General features: G+C 40.5%; 1 protein-coding gene across 1 annotated transcript in view; it reads right to left on the bottom strand.

Annotated features, from left to right (window-relative positions):
- Nucleotides 1-15,941, bottom strand: part of arhgap21b (Rho GTPase activating protein 21b) — a 45,517-nt gene that overhangs the window by 4,661 nt on the left and 24,915 nt on the right. Inside the window, 17 exon segments of the mRNA XM_056742883.1 lie at nucleotides 1,056-1,161; nucleotides 1,388-1,429; nucleotides 1,505-1,630; nucleotides 1,735-1,824; nucleotides 1,934-2,007; nucleotides 2,289-2,367; nucleotides 2,455-2,613; nucleotides 2,727-2,869; nucleotides 2,966-3,093; nucleotides 3,452-3,504; nucleotides 5,317-5,616; nucleotides 5,738-5,860; nucleotides 6,011-6,047; nucleotides 6,146-6,248; nucleotides 6,384-6,430; nucleotides 6,432-6,519; nucleotides 10,973-12,530. Coding sequence (XP_056598861.1) covers nucleotides 1,056-1,161; nucleotides 1,388-1,429; nucleotides 1,505-1,630; nucleotides 1,735-1,824; nucleotides 1,934-2,007; nucleotides 2,289-2,367; nucleotides 2,455-2,613; nucleotides 2,727-2,869; nucleotides 2,966-3,093; nucleotides 3,452-3,504; nucleotides 5,317-5,616; nucleotides 5,738-5,860; nucleotides 6,011-6,047; nucleotides 6,146-6,248; nucleotides 6,384-6,430; nucleotides 6,432-6,519; nucleotides 10,973-12,530 — 3,256 coding nt within the window.

Genomic DNA, 15,941 nt, shown 5'->3' on the forward strand with positions numbered 1-15,941 from the left:
GATCCTGGAGACCGTACCATGCTAGAACTCCATGTGGTCAGCTTCAGAGACAACGAGAGACAGCAAAGAGGCTTTTCAGACACATGACACCACCACAGCTCTGTATCCTCTCTGTTAATAATAGTCTTATAAGATATGAAACGTGCAACACGACGATGACAAATAACGACTTCTCTGACATTCTTTTTTGTTTCGTTTCGTTTCTGGTGGGTTTGTCCCGGATTCCTTTTTTAATTTACAAGAATCTGGGATTTCTGCAGACAAGGCAGCTACACTGGGGACAACACTCCTCCTTCTTCCTACAGTCCCAGCTGTCCATCACAGACATTACAGAGTCCATCAGGGACATCACCGAGTGATAGACGCCACCCACTTGGCCTGTGTCAAGATTGGGTAATGCGTGAGCAGTGCTGGACATTGACAAGGCAGAAGAAAAACACTAGAGACAAGATGGGTCAGACGGGTAACCTTGGGTGGTTTATCATTGATCGTTCCTTTACTTTTGGGAAAGAACATGCCGGGTTAGCACAAGAGAAGGGGAAAGAGGAAAAAGAACTGAAAGAAAAGGAGGAGTGGAGTCGTAACGGAGACTAAAGCATTAGGGAGGGATGACAGGGTGAAGTTCAAACCAATACAAACCAAAGCAAAAGGAGAATTCTGGAGAAATCATAGCATTGAAATAAACACAACCAGTCAAATCAATGACCAAAAAGGAAACGTCAAACAAAAATACATTTGATTCATAAGCTTAACATACACAGGAACTATTTTATCCAATTTTTCAGCTAGTGTATCAAGTCTGAACGCTGCAAAATTGCTAAAATAGTTCACATACGCACCAAGATATTTCCTGCAAGCTTTCTATTGTTTGCTCTTAACATTCAGAAAACTAACAGAAAGAGTGTCTGCTAATCATCTTATAGATACTAAGACAGTGTGAAAATAGACAAACCATATCTGAACACTCAGATCACTTCTTCCTTTTGTCTCTGAATCAAATGCTGACCTGTAATTCACATCTGAAAGCCACGGCTGAACCGTGATGGCAAGATTACCTGAGACGTCTCCTGGTGACTGAGCCGTGCGGCCAATGTTGGTCAGCAGATGGTCGATGTTGGGCACAGGCTGTGACTGAACTGTGCTCTCCAGCTCCACGGTGGTCTGATATACAGAATTAAAAGTAATGAGATCTAAAATTCATGCAAACAATATCGGCCCTAGATCAATGAGAACAGTTGTCAATGAGAATGTGATCCTTCGATGTTATATGCTACGCTACAAATGTAATGTTGCCATTATCTTGTGATTATCCATTATTCTTGAAGAGTGATTGAATTTTTCTACACTGAACAGCGGGAACTTACAGACATCCTAAATGAACACTCACCGTTGGCTCTTCAGCTCCATCTTCAGTGAAAAACCAATCATACTGTAACAGAGGAATAAAGACTGTCATTTCATAGAAGACATAACTGACACATAATAAACAGAGTAGCGTACTCACTTGCTGAATGAGAGTCTCCACAATCTTGTACTGATCAGGCATATGCGTGACCATGTGGGTCATGTTGTCCTCCGATGTTCTTACAAGTGTTGGGCCAAACACAATGGCCAAGTTACGTGGCTCCATCTAATTACACACAAAAAGAGTGCCATTGGCTCTGTGATTCTCTAGTCTATAGAGTTAAGGTACATTTTTTGTGCAATTGTCCCGTCCAAGTTTCTCTCTCATACCTTGTTTTTGTCACAGTTTTCAGAGACAGTTTTGAGGTGACCAGAGAGGAACTTTAGCGTTTCATAATGATGGTCTGGCAGCTCATGGATCTTGAAGGAATAAAAACAGTGAATAATTAATATCAATTCCTTGCTGGTTTTATAACCACAGCTTTAGTCATCAAACTTGTAAACGTCATTGTTTCTAAATGTACCATACCAGTCTCTTCAATGCTTTTAACCGCTCAACTGGATCCCCAATTCGATTTGCCTCAATAAAGTTGGCATATTTTTCTAAAACCATAGCAAAAAAGCAAACACATGTTTTACATGATATGAATCAACCTGAGAATAAAATGATATTCACTATAGATATTTCAAGGACTTTGATCATTTCAAGATGGAAATCAACAAATACATTCTAATTAACGCATAACTGTGTGAAACACTGCTAATGTTGTCCACTAGGAGGAGTCCTTCCTCCAGAAATGGAGAAAACTGCTTCTGGGTGTACTGATCTTTTCCTATATCCAAATGAATCATCTCTTATTGAAAACAGTGATTGTGTGTCTCACCATTAGTAAACAGAGGTTCTGGAAGTTTCCTGAAGAAGGACTTCAGCAGACTGCTGATCACATTGAGATCTCGCCATTTCTGCTCAAGGAATTGTAAGATAATAGGATAAAGGCTCTGTTTATCACATGCGAATCATGTTATATCACATGGAAAAGATTTGCTTACATCCTCCTGGATATCAATGTCTGTCATGCCTTTAGTGTCTAGTTCATCCTGCATGCTAGAGATGGCAGCGTTGTTTCCAGGGACTCTATAGATGCCAGTGTATTCCAATCCTCTTTCCTCCACCAGCTTACAACATACCTCCACGATTAAAGGCACAAACTAAAACACAGACATGTCATTAATGCCCTGTGTTTTATTATACAAGAAAAAAATCTCATTTAACCTGTCAAGAACATGTTTAGGTCATATTTCATTATACAGAAATCTCTTACTCTATTAGTCTGTGCAGGGGGGCAATTATCCAGTCGGACTCCAAATGTGACACCAGCGGTGGGCCTCTTGTCCTGAGGCTTTCTCTTCAGTCCTGGAATTCCTCTCCTCCATGCAGCTTTATCTCTTGGAGGACTAGACTCATCTGAGACACACATCTCTAATGTCAACAGATTTCACTGACTTCAGGAAGAAACAATGTATTTCAGTGTCAGTTCAGAGAACTGTGTTTTGCTCTTACTTCTCTCTTGTTCATTTCTGGGCGAGTGGGGGCTCTGACTCTTACTGCTGCCACCCAGCAGCGTGTGTCTAATGCTAAGAGATTGTCGTGAGGGCTTTGGTGATGGTTCTGTCTTACTGCTGGGAGCACTACAACAAACACATACAAATGACTATATACTTAAAGTCAGGGTTGCACGTTTTTCAACACAAAAAAATCTATTTTGCAGATCTGTGGATCTGTTTCAAAACCAGGTGAGTTGCACATTAAGTTGTAATAAATATCTTGTACTACCCATAACAACAGGCAGCAAAATCATGAAAAATGGACTTAAGTGTTACATGTGTGCTTTGCAGACATTAGCAAACTTGAGCTTTTCTCAAATGCATTGCAATAAAATGCACTGCGATGCATTGCTGCAAACTAAGAGAATTCTAATACAAAGCAGCAGAATGCAAGACACTTTGTTTAAAATGAATATGCTAGTGTTTGTTACATAATCCTTACCTCATGGATATATAATCTTTGAGCTTTCTATTGATCAAATCAGTGGCAGAATTCTGAAAGCACAAAACAATAAAATGTTAAATGCAAACCTCTGTGTACATTCAGTGACAGCAATCTGCATGTGAGAATTAAAGTGAACCAGTTTCTCTGGCAAACAAAACGAGAAAAACAACAAAAGAAACTCTGGTAATCGTCACACCTTCAGCAAACAATTCCACCTTTACACAGATTGCAGCAGATGACTAGGCGTTGTGTTGTGTTAGCTGTACGCTGGTTTTCACATAGACCTCTTTTCCGAATAAATGCTGACATACTTATGTAATAGTACAATGTGTCTGCATTCAGTTTTGTGGGTGTAGACATGGGTATAAACTTCTGATAATGAAGGCTATATCAAGAAGAGCACTATTATTATGTCAAAACTTTAAAAAATTTGTTGTCAAAATGCAGTGTATCGGTGGATGTGTATCTTATTCAAATCACGTCTGTGCCATGCTCAGATTAAGGTGGAAAATCTGATTTAGGCCACGTTCAGGCACGTCACTTCATGTTAACCAAAAACCTTTTATACCAGTGATGCATAAAAATCTGAAGGCTGTCCGCCATTTTGACAGATTTCAATTCCCCTTTTTTGGAATTCCCCTTTTCTTGGTAGCATCCAATCATTACCTTTCATAAGAAAGTGATCGTAAAGACGCAATGTCATGCATACGTTTCCCATTCATTACTCATAAACACCTCATCCATTCAGGAAAACCCATGCGGGATCAGCAGAGACAAACAAATTATGATAATCTTAAAACTGATATGGCCCTAATTTATCCATCTGTATAAGAGGCGGATGGAATGGACAAAAAAAAAAATTCACGGAATGAGTAATTTTATTTCACGGTAACAATATATTTCGTGAAACAATCTCCTATTATAATTCTATATCTTATACCTCATTTTTCTTAGATTGATTTAACTAATAAATTTATTACAGTTCATTTAAATGCTCACCATTTTCCAATTCAAAGGTAAACAACTAACTTCAGCTTATGCATTTAGTTTATCTAGATTTGTTTTAGTTTCTTTTATTTAAATTTTTACTATTAAATAGTAATATATTGGTCCACATAAAATACAGAGTTAACCGGACTTTTATTTTGGCAGGTTGTCGGAAGACACTCATTTTTAACTATGTCTGTTTCTTCACTTAAAAGTGTTCATGTCCTCATTAAGCGAGTAGCATGTTAAACTATGCAGTTCATTCACTCCGATACGCAAAACAGACATATGGCATGTGTAAATAACAGTATTCGGCATCCACTAGTCCCCATCTAGTTTTATGGGCTCAATGAAGCCGGAAAACATGTTTCACTCACAAAATAGAATAAAACTAAGTAAAATAGCAGTTCACTATATCAATAAGCTATCACTTATCTATCAGCATGAGAAACACGTGTGAGCGTATGAACAGACTAAAATGTGTGCGTCTCACGGTAAATGCATGTGTCTCACGGTGAATGGGTGAGACTTGAGAGCTCTGTTACATGTACAGAGTTTAGCGGGCTGTGTGTAAGTAATAAGGGTCCATAGGGAAACACAGTGCTCCCTGTTTACTGTAGTTAAACGGATTAAACAAAGCTTTGCGGCAACAAAAATTGCCTTGATGGTTTTTTTTTCTACTTACTCGAGTAACTCGAATTCGAACTCGGGTGGCAATAACATCAAAAACATGCTAATTTGAGCATCATATCACTTTGCACCATAGTAACTGGTAAAACTAAAATATGAGGAATTTTTTACGAGCCTGTCCGTCAAAAAGTCTAGCCCAACATATGGGTGCGACCATCACCTATCACCTTTCAATGTCAACCAACCTCCTCGTCCAGGTTGCTGTTTTCTTGAATGACTCTGATCCAGGAAAGCATGTCTTCCCGCCCCTCTGCCTGAAACAGATACTCGCAGTCTGAAGTTGTTAGCCGGAGAACATTCTTGCGCTTGGTGTCACTATAAGAGATGTCAATCAAGCAGGCTTTGATGCTGATAGCCTGAGGCTCATCCTCCAGCTGAGAGTTGACATGAGCAAGTCCCTCCTTTTTGTCCTTAAAGAGATAAAGGGAGTGTCCCCGCAGCACTGCGTACATCTGTTTCCATGGCCGCATGCCGCCACCCACACGCTGTAAAGAGAAGCGAGAGGATCTTATATAATGGTCATGAACTGAGGTACAATCAGAGATGGTAAAATAAAATGCTCTTAAATAATAATCAGTGAGGGGAACTGGGAGATTGTTTTCTTACCTTGCTCTTCTCCGTGTTGAGCTGTCGTAAATGCAGCCAGCCTTCTTTGGTGGAATCAATGAAGATCTCAGTGGAGGAATCTCTCCTGGAGCTGGAGTCATCAGACTTATTGCCATCCAGTGCCTATGAGATCAGAACAAACATGTGACATACTAATCTCAGATTTCGGGTGAAATGAATCTCTAAAACCCTGAAATGCTCCCAACATAGATTTGGGAACAGAAATTTGTACTTTTTTTAATAAAGCTGTGATTTCTAAGCGGCATCTCTCACCTTCTTGAAAACCCTCAGGCTTGGTTTACTGGATCGTCTGTGGAAATAGATGATTAAGTTAGTCCAAACAAGCATTCACATGACAGAATCAGGATTCACAAACATTATAATTCCACAATGTTACAATGTGCTTACCCGCGGCCTTCCTCTCTGTAATTGTCCAGACCTTCATCATATGATTTTGAGCGCTCTGTTTTGGTTCCAGTTTGTGATCCCAGCATAACATTTCTGAGAGATTCTACAGGCATATAGAAACAAATTAAACAACGCGCACCCTGAGCCATGTGCATAAAGTGAATGTGTACCACATCTTACCTTACAAGAGTCATGTGACATCAGCATGCAGTAATGTTGGTTGTATAGAAATGTTTACCTTGATCATGTGAAAGTTGGCGGCGCATGAGGGGACTGGGGTGCTTGGCTTGGGCTGTCAGACAGCACACCAGATATAACAGCCGATGCAGGAATATGGCTGGCATCACAATCTATACTAGGGCTGGCTGGCTCATCTGCAATCATAGTAACAGAGTACAAATAAGAATAAAGCACCAAAGCGAGTCAACACTTAATATTAGAAACATTCGTCAAATTTGTATTCAATTATTTAATTTAATTCTGTGATGTTTTGTGGCATTATTGTCTCACTATTCAAACATAGAGAGGTGAACCAGATTTAGACCTTAAACTGAACCATACTTCTTCCAGTCTGGTATGCAATTTTACAGAAATACATTAAATAGACATTGTTGATGCTGATAAAACAATTTATTCCAACTTAGCACAAACTCAGCAACTTTCGTTGCATTATACAAACCGATTTTTTTGGCAGGTGGCATTAGGTCTAGCATTAAAAACACTATTGTACATCTCCATTTCCTTGCAGATAGAAAGTCTGTGAAACTTTTCTAAGAACAAGGACAGTTTTATTTATATAACATTTTGACATGTCCTGTTTTCGAGAGCACTAAAACTTTTGAGCCCCATTGCAGGTCTCAGCCAAAAACGGTTGGAGTACAAAGTGTCTCTGTGCTGCCAGAGGGCTGGAGCAGCTAAAATTAAAGCAACTGCCCCAGATCCGGCATCCTCCAGCGTCTCAAAGAGGGCCAACAGAAAGGTGTGCAAAACCCTCTTCAGGCCTAGCCTAGAGTAAAATACAGCCCAACTCTCCTCAAGACAAAATAATTTATACATCGTATAACACAGGCTATTACATTGTAGAGTAGGTGGACAAAACCAGAATTTTCGGCAAGACAGAGATGGCAAATATACTCTTATACGTCTTATCCTTCGTGTTATATCTACTTACCACAGCTAGCATTAAACATATGCTTTTAGCATTTTTTTAACAGGACAAAGCCCTTAATTACATTATATGTTAATTGAGATGCATGAATTGCACCTGCCGCCTCATCTCTTTCTAAATTTAACCTAGAAGTTGAAATTCCAAGCTACTCATAAAAACAGAGCAACGATTTACAATTGTCATATGGCTATGAATGGCTTACTTGCAGATGTGTCTGCACAATATTGTTGTATATGAAAAAGATTTTTACCATAGAAAGGCATATACTTGACATTCAAAGGCAGCAGAAAAAACGCAATCATTTCTAATATCCAATTAATGTTACTGAATCAGCTACGTATGTAACAGCTTAGTGACCTGTTATAAGAAAGAGAGCACTTTAAAAACATGTCAACAACTCTTATTTGTACATCATTGGTTATTTAACATGTTCTAAAATAATTAGAAGCTTGGGGATTTTGTCTACCATCCCGAACAATGCTATACTACATATACTACAATATGTCAACAATACCATTTCCATCAAAACTACATAACTTTGCATCATATCAGGTGGTTATGTACATAACATATAGCAAAAAATTGAAATACCAGGCAACACGCACATCATTACTTTCAACATTAAAATGAAAAATAAGCTGTCTGTTACCGAAGACAAAATCTAAAGCATTCCATAAATAATTCATGTGCACTACAGAATACACTCAGGCCTATTTGAGACCTTAATTGTTATTGATTTACAATCACCAGAAACATTTGGAGTTAACAATCCTAGTATAAAAGCTATTAAGACTAAAGTCAGGTTAAGTACAATTAAATATAAATGATTAAGTTATTATCAACTGCAACACAACTTTACTACAGGAAACGTGTACATCAATGCTAGATTGAGCTACATATTTTTGGTCCGGTGTCAATTCCCTCACCATAGTAGAAAAAACGCGATCTCTAACAAAGATAGACGTTTGCGTATGCACTAGCAGACCTCCGCTACACTTCGATCGATCCGCATGATTATAACGGATGAAGTGAAGTTGACACCATTTTACTGCCAAAAGCCAAAGCTTATGAATTCTCATGCACTGAGAGGGGGAAGGACCAATCACAACAGCTTGATGAGCGAAACTCGCTAATATGGTATGGGTGAGACATCTTCACTAGGGATGCACCGAAAGGAAAATTCTTGGCCGAAACCGAAAACGAGGAAACCAAGGCCGAAAACCAAACACAGAAAGAAATTTGGCCAATTATTAGTACCCTTGCATTTATGGCTATGACTGTGTACTAACTTTACTAAAATCAAGGCATTGCAATTGCATAATTAAAGTTTCAAAGAATAAATCAATTACAAATTATGCAAATATTTATTTAGCACATTGCAACGATGCACAGTATAAAATAAAATTCAACTAAGATGTTTAACTTTACCCCACTAATGTGTATATTAAATAATAATGTACAGGTCTACTGGCCTGCTGAAAAGTTGTACAATTAAATGTTCTCTCGTGAAAACAAAGTGCATTTAGGTCAAGTGCATTTTAATAAAAAAAAATTCTCTGTAGGACTACTACAAGAAAGTGCATTCAGAACAAGTGCAACTGCTTAAAGATACAACAATATTTTCTCTGTAGGCCTTCAACATAATAGTGTATCAAGACAAAGACTCCCATAGCCCATATGTTAACTGTAGAACTTTAACAACAACAAATGCACCAAGAATTGCAGATGTCTAAAGTTGATAATAAGTTGCACAAGAATAGAATAACCAACTTATTCTGTCGTCTGAAGCGCTAAGATGTTCAGGAAGGGAATTTGGAGAAAACATGTTTAAAGTTAAGTTATGAAAATAAAAGCCCAACAGTCCAGTATCACGAGTAAAAAACACTTTAAAGTGGTAAGAGATTTACTCTAATAACAATTTAGTAAAAAAACATTTCCTAGTGTTGAAGTCTATAAAATTACTGTACAAAACCGTTGGAATAAAACGAAAGTAAGGAAAATGGTGCAGCGCACATTTAAAGAACGAGTGCCATTATCACAACACGAGGAAACATTACGGACAACAACTAATAAGCAGTGAAGCAAGTTTTAAGTGGTTTATCATGCGCATAGTGTCTGGACTTTTGATCATCTCTTGTATGTTTTGCGATTGCGGTCCGGCTCGCGTGAGCAGTGGAGCGGGCATAACTCCTGGTGCTGTATATGGGGGGCTGTCACCTCGCGAAAACATTGTATAAAACAACTTTGCATGCCATAGTTTACACAGGACCGGCGGAAAATGTGAATTAATACTTCTTCATTCTTCATGTTATGTGGTTTACTTTGATAGGTGAACTGTCTTTCCCGCGTCCCTGCGCGACATCCGACGGGTTTTCCCAAATCGCATCACATGTCTAGTCAGTACAAATGACAACGACACGCAGATCGCTTCATGGGCATATCCCGCTGAAGGGAAACGGGTGTTTACAAATTGCCCTCATTGTAATCTGCCAGAATGACGGGCGGCCATCAGATTTTTCCGTCACTGGTAAAAAAATCTGTCAATGAAAAAGAATCTTACGGATTACGCGACCTCTGGTTCACACACGTAAAGGAATATTGGTCGCACTCTAGAGCCCTGAGGGTGCATGCAAATTAGGAGACGCTTTAGTGCTGCGATTAAAGGAATAACGTCCGCTACAGATGCATCAAAGGAGCGGTATCTGTTCGTGTCATCACATTTTCGGTGGCCGAATATTCGGTGCATCCCTAATCTTCACAGACACACTCTCAGCGGGGAACCAATCACGACAGACCTGGTCAGCTTTACCAATCAGAGCGTTTTGGAAGGCGGGTCTTAAAAGAACCCAGAAGAAATCCAGTTGTTTTGTGAGAAGAGACACAGTGGTGGACGATAGACTTGAAATATATTAATATAAAGGTTATTTTGAAACTAGTAGAAACATGAACATCCATTCTAAAACACCCAAAAAACACAATCAAAGCTTCAAAAACAGGGAAAAAACATTTTCACCCAAATGTGAAACATCAGTAGAACAAAATTTCTTCTGAGGTTCTTTAAGATTTTAGCTTGTTGTGAAAATTGTTATTATTATGTTAATTATTATGTCTGCAAAATAATTGTGCTGCCTTGATATGAGCTTTATCAGTTAAATTCTAACATCAATGGAAGGTGAACTGGACAAATCAAAATTAACTGTGGCAATGCACAACTAGACTATCACTCCATATGCCAGACCAATCATCAGGCATTAGAGTATGAGAGAAGGTCTCCTCCTCGCTGAACACCACTATGACTCACACACAGTCACTCCCAGATAACCACACTCACAGACCTAGATTTTCACTTCCAGCTAAAATCCCCCCTACTCTTTATGCTTTGAAACACAGACGATACAAAAGCATGATTTGACCATGATAATCCTCTTTTCATATCACAATTGGTGTTGAGATTTTATAATGTGATTGTGAAATGTCAGAGTATGATATGGCATAAGGTGTGGACATCAAGAAAATTAACTGCACAATCATAATCATAATTTTCTACATATATCCAAAAATCCCTCAAAATATCTGCTGCAGCTCTAAACAATATCTACTGCTAGGTCAAGCTTGCTGCTGAGGTTTTTCGTCACTATGGTTACAAAGACTGCACTTACCAATGAAGGGAATGGAGTCAAGTGATTCGTCCAGATTACTGGAGCAAAAGGAGGAGTCAACATCCCGCAATCTCCTCATGTGCATCTCCCGGCGTGCATCATTGGGCAACCAGCAGACACCACCCCCTGCTGGCTCAGATCCATCCGTGTCATTCACAGCAAGGATGTATGAGGGGTGGCGGAGTGGTTGTGGTGTACCCTTCCCTATTGGGGGCTTCTCTCGTAGGACTACGCCCTCAACCAGATTGGACCCATTTATCGATAACCCTTTGAGATCCCGTGGGTGTGTCCGCTGAGCAGATGCCCCGCCCTGTAGCCTCTTAGGGGGCGGTGCAGAACATGATGCTGACCTGAGACCCACAGCAGTGTCGTTCCCCATTTCTGGGCTTTGCATGGTTTCAGCTCTAGTTCTAGATTGGCTTGATGCAGAATTAGAAATACGAATATTTCCGCTTTGGTCTTTGGGGGGAGGAGGCTCTTTGGCCTGGTTTGCACCATTGCGAGGGCGCTCTGGGAAACCAGCGGTTGGAGGGATGTCCATTCTAGAGCTGTGCTGATGGAAGCCAGCAACGCCTCTGACATTCACTCCATACCCTGTGGGAGGGTGGTATAGGACCGACCGTGGCGGGAGGGACTGCCTACTAGGGCGACTCCTCTGGTCTAATCTGCCATACAGCTGCCGGTCCACTACAGCCCATTGTGCTCCAGAAACTAATTCACCATGTTCCACATAGTCTGACGAATGAACAAGGGGCTTCCGCATGAGGCCATCAGAGGACATGCTACGAGGAGGCCAGTCCCTGGCATGGACTGCTCTCTCTGCCCCGGTCATTCTATCCTGTGAGGCACTGCGTGGAGGAAGCACAGATGGGCCCTGGTAAGCCCGTTCATGAGATGTGCTTCTGCGGCGTAAAATATTCCCCCAGTTAGGTTGGGGTCCACAGTGAGCCCCACTGTGGACACTTTGGGAGGCAGCTCGCAGGCTATCCAAACGCTCCTGAATAGTCCGACTGTAAGTGTGAAGACCTTTATTATCGATATATTCCCGGTACGTCTGGTAAGTCCTCCAGTCAATGTTTTGGTGTGTAGTAGGGGCTGCTGGCGAATAGTGTGTAGGTGGAATGGCATAAGCATCTCCATGGTAACCTGAAGGGAACATGTCAACTTTGCGAGGGTGGAGGTATGGCGAGCGACCGCCAGACACAGTACCAGGTCTGGCTCTGATCAACATTGGATCCGGACCTATAAGACCATAGTCCCCCCTATGAACCATACGAATATCAGGAGGTACGACCACTGTTCGAACGCTTTCATTACACACGCACACCACTGTCTGTGTCTTTGGAATCGGTGGTGGAGGCGAGGGGGGTACTGGTATCTCCACACGGTATCCTAAATCGGATGGTAAACCCCCCGGGGCTGATGTCTCAGTGGGCTGGGCCATCCCCGGGGGCTTGCAGTCTATTCGGGAGTAACATACAGGGGGTGGCGCTGGGATATGGCGGGCATTTCCACTGTACGCGTCATGACCCTTAAGGTAGGCATCCTGGGAATAGGCCTGTGAACGACAGAAGGACAAATTATGCTCAAACATTGTATGCATTGTACTGGTGAGAAAACATGATATTCACGACTACTTCCTACAAATACTCTCTGTGTGGGAGGATGGGATTACAGTTTGCATGTGGGAGTTTGACAGGTCATAAGTGTGAGCAGTACTGCAGAGTGCTGGAGAATTCTACAACAACAAAAGCAATATTTAACACAGACCAACAATACACGTTAAAAAACTAATCAAAGATTTGCAGCTATGTAGGTTATGTTGTGTATGGTAAAAACAATCTGAACTGGGACAGGTTTCTTCCTTTTAAAACCTGTGCTAGAATACATTCAGCCAACCAGCCTCTTTTACACCATTGATACTCCAACAGAAGCCAAAAATGATGACAAAACAATCAATTCAGAGTAATAGTACTGTATTGTTAACTGACCGTTCGGACAACCACACGTGATCGAAGAGAAACAGAAGCAAGAGGCGAGCGACTGCCATGGCTAGCGACAGCACAGAATCTGACCTCCGTAATCATGTTAAAATCCACAATCCTTATGAAATACTACCACGACATTACGGTTAAATCATGAGTAATGTCAGATTTAAAACAAACACACGCTTCCATTTTGATTTTCCTACTTCCAAAACATGACAGCTTCTTCATTACTTGACTGCACTGGACTTTAAACCATCATATAGAGTTACATTCCTTTTGTGTAACTACATGGACTGAATCTGATATCAGTAGTAGAGAACTTTGCTCCTCCTTTTTATGAAATGCCACAGATGGCGTGTGAAGTTACAGAGGCCAAAGTTCTTTATTTGAAATGAGGGGCAAAAAAATGGTAGGATAAAAAGGGGCGAGGCACAGCAAACATGCCCGCTGAATACAGCTGAGCACTACCCATAAGCCTGAATCAAACAGGTCACATAATCTTGTGATTAATACACTGCTACGACCGAGACATGCAACACGCCTCGCGGTAGTACGCTAGATGAGAAGAGAAACGTCATGACAGTCAGCTGAAAAAGACGAGGGACAGGAAATCAACCATCAACAGGAAATACAACAACATGCAATGACATTCCGAATTGAAAAAATAACAACAAACATCAAAATTTTAGCTCATCTGCTTACCAGCCTAGTAAATTCCAGCCAAAACTGCAGCCATTACATCACAAATCAACGGAGGGAAAATAGAGAGAATGGAAGGGACAATAAAAAAGATCAACATATGTCCGAACGCGAAAGAATAATCAGGCAGCCACTATCGCTGTAGATATTTCTGTACAGAGCGCAAAAAATGCATGAGAGCTGCAATGCTGCTGGTAAGGAGGGACCGTGGGAAGACTGTCACGTTAGTAATGCCACCTGCTCGTTCTCGACGCTCCCATTCGAGGTGGGGGCTGAGGTGCTTGCAGCCTGCCTCGTGTAGTAGCGGCGATCGGTTCTCCATCTCTCTCCTCTTCATCCATCTGCAGACAGATTACTCGAAAATCACACGCACACACGCTCCCACCCTCTCAGCTAGTGTGTCCACTCGCTTGTTCCCACCCTCCCTCCCTGGAAAGCTGTAACCATTCACATGTCGGAGGCAGATGCTTGATTATACATTCAGCTCCGATGGTACAGCTTCCCCCTCCCATCCCCTTCCAGCTCGCACTGCTGCCTGACAGACTAACCTGTTCACAACACAGCAGTCAGCTGACACCAGCTGATCTAATCTTGTCTTTTCTGTCTCTCTCTTTTTCTCTCTCAGTGAAGTCCTTAAGCCACTGCCCACTGTTGCATCCTTACGATGCCTCCTCAGATCAACTCTGTTAGTGTGACTAATGTCACCATAGCCCCCGGATGGATTAATCCTTCAACCAGCTGAAAACGTTGTTGAGACAGGCTACAGCTCTGCTCTGCTCGCACAAACTCAAGACCTCTTCAAGTTCGCAAAGACACAAACACACAGTAAAACACCACCATAAAATCTCAACAACTCTCAAAAATTATACACCAAACTGGGTAGTTGTGTTATACAGCCTCTAATCAAATACATTACATTTAAATGTATAAATTGTAAAGAAGTATACTCCAATGCCAGGATATATGACACTAATGAGAATATGTGTGATTCAGTACATTTTGGAACAAATGTAAACCATCAAACTGAAATATCTGATCTTCACTATCAAAAGAAAATATTACAAGAAAAGGTCTCAATGGTTTTATTTCGGGAACTCCGATTACTGAAAAGCAGTTATTAGACTGTAGTCTGAACATGAAACAGCAGAGATGCTTTGAGCCGTTGCCCGCAGCCAGCGAGTTCAAACGATGCTAACAACAGCAAATGGCAAGCATTAAAAGTTAATCTAAAGGGCAAAGAATGAGTGCTGGACTCAATGTGCTCGCTGAGCGGTGTGAAAGTGTGGACACTATTATAAAGCATGAAAAAGACTTTTGGATGAAACACGAACATGAGGTGATTATTCACACAAAAAAGTCAGAACATGAGTCAATGTTCTGGACAATCTGTAGTCTTGTATCGCATTAAGTCCAGGCTAAATGAAACGTGGTTTATCTGTAGAAAAACTAGTCAAGTTTAAGGATCACATGTGTATTAAGTTTTAAAATAAACAAGATGAAGATGTATTGGGGGAATGATTGATCGCCATTCATTTATGGGTTAGGAACAGGGTCTCATTTTTTTGGATGATCTACTGACAGAAATGCAATGTCATATACATAACTGTATATAATATACAAAAATGTCTTCAAAAGTCATAAAGGCCTTAAATAATGAAGTTTATGTTTTTATTACCTTTGAATTAGCTATTTCTAACTACATACACCGTGGGTCTCCTAAAATAGAATTTAACATGTTGTCTCTACAGTAGCCCTAGAGGACAAACTGTTTCACAAATACATTGTCTCCTTAAGGAAAGGGCAAAAACGTGATGACATCTAAATCCTCTCTCAGCTTCGAAAGGGAGGGGTGGGGACGAGCAGTGGGTAGCAATTCACAACCGCAGCCGCTGCATGTCACTAAAAATGACACAATTGTCCTTTAATGAGACTTTATCTGAAAAGTTTATCTTAACCCAGACAATAATGCCTGTTCATCCAGATTGAATGGAAAAATCATAGAAAAACATTTACATTTATATTCTTTGTTCTTCTTTCAACAGACATATATTATGTCATCTCAAACCATTAAAGTGACAGTTCACCCAAAAATATTACAATTCTGTCATGAATTACTCATCCTCAAGTCATTTTAAACCTTAGGAAATTTGTTTGTTCTGTTAAACACAAAGGATTATATTTTGATATTGTTAGCAACTAAGATTTCTGAGGCACCAATGACTACTAGAGTAGATACAATTTTTTATGTTCTGTTAAACACAAAAGAAGATATTTTGAATAAT

This window comes from Triplophysa dalaica, chromosome 3 (assembly GCF_015846415.1).
Source record: "Triplophysa dalaica isolate WHDGS20190420 chromosome 3, ASM1584641v1, whole genome shotgun sequence".
In the NCBI taxonomy this organism is placed as follows: Eukaryota; Metazoa; Chordata; class Actinopteri; order Cypriniformes; family Nemacheilidae; genus Triplophysa; species Triplophysa dalaica.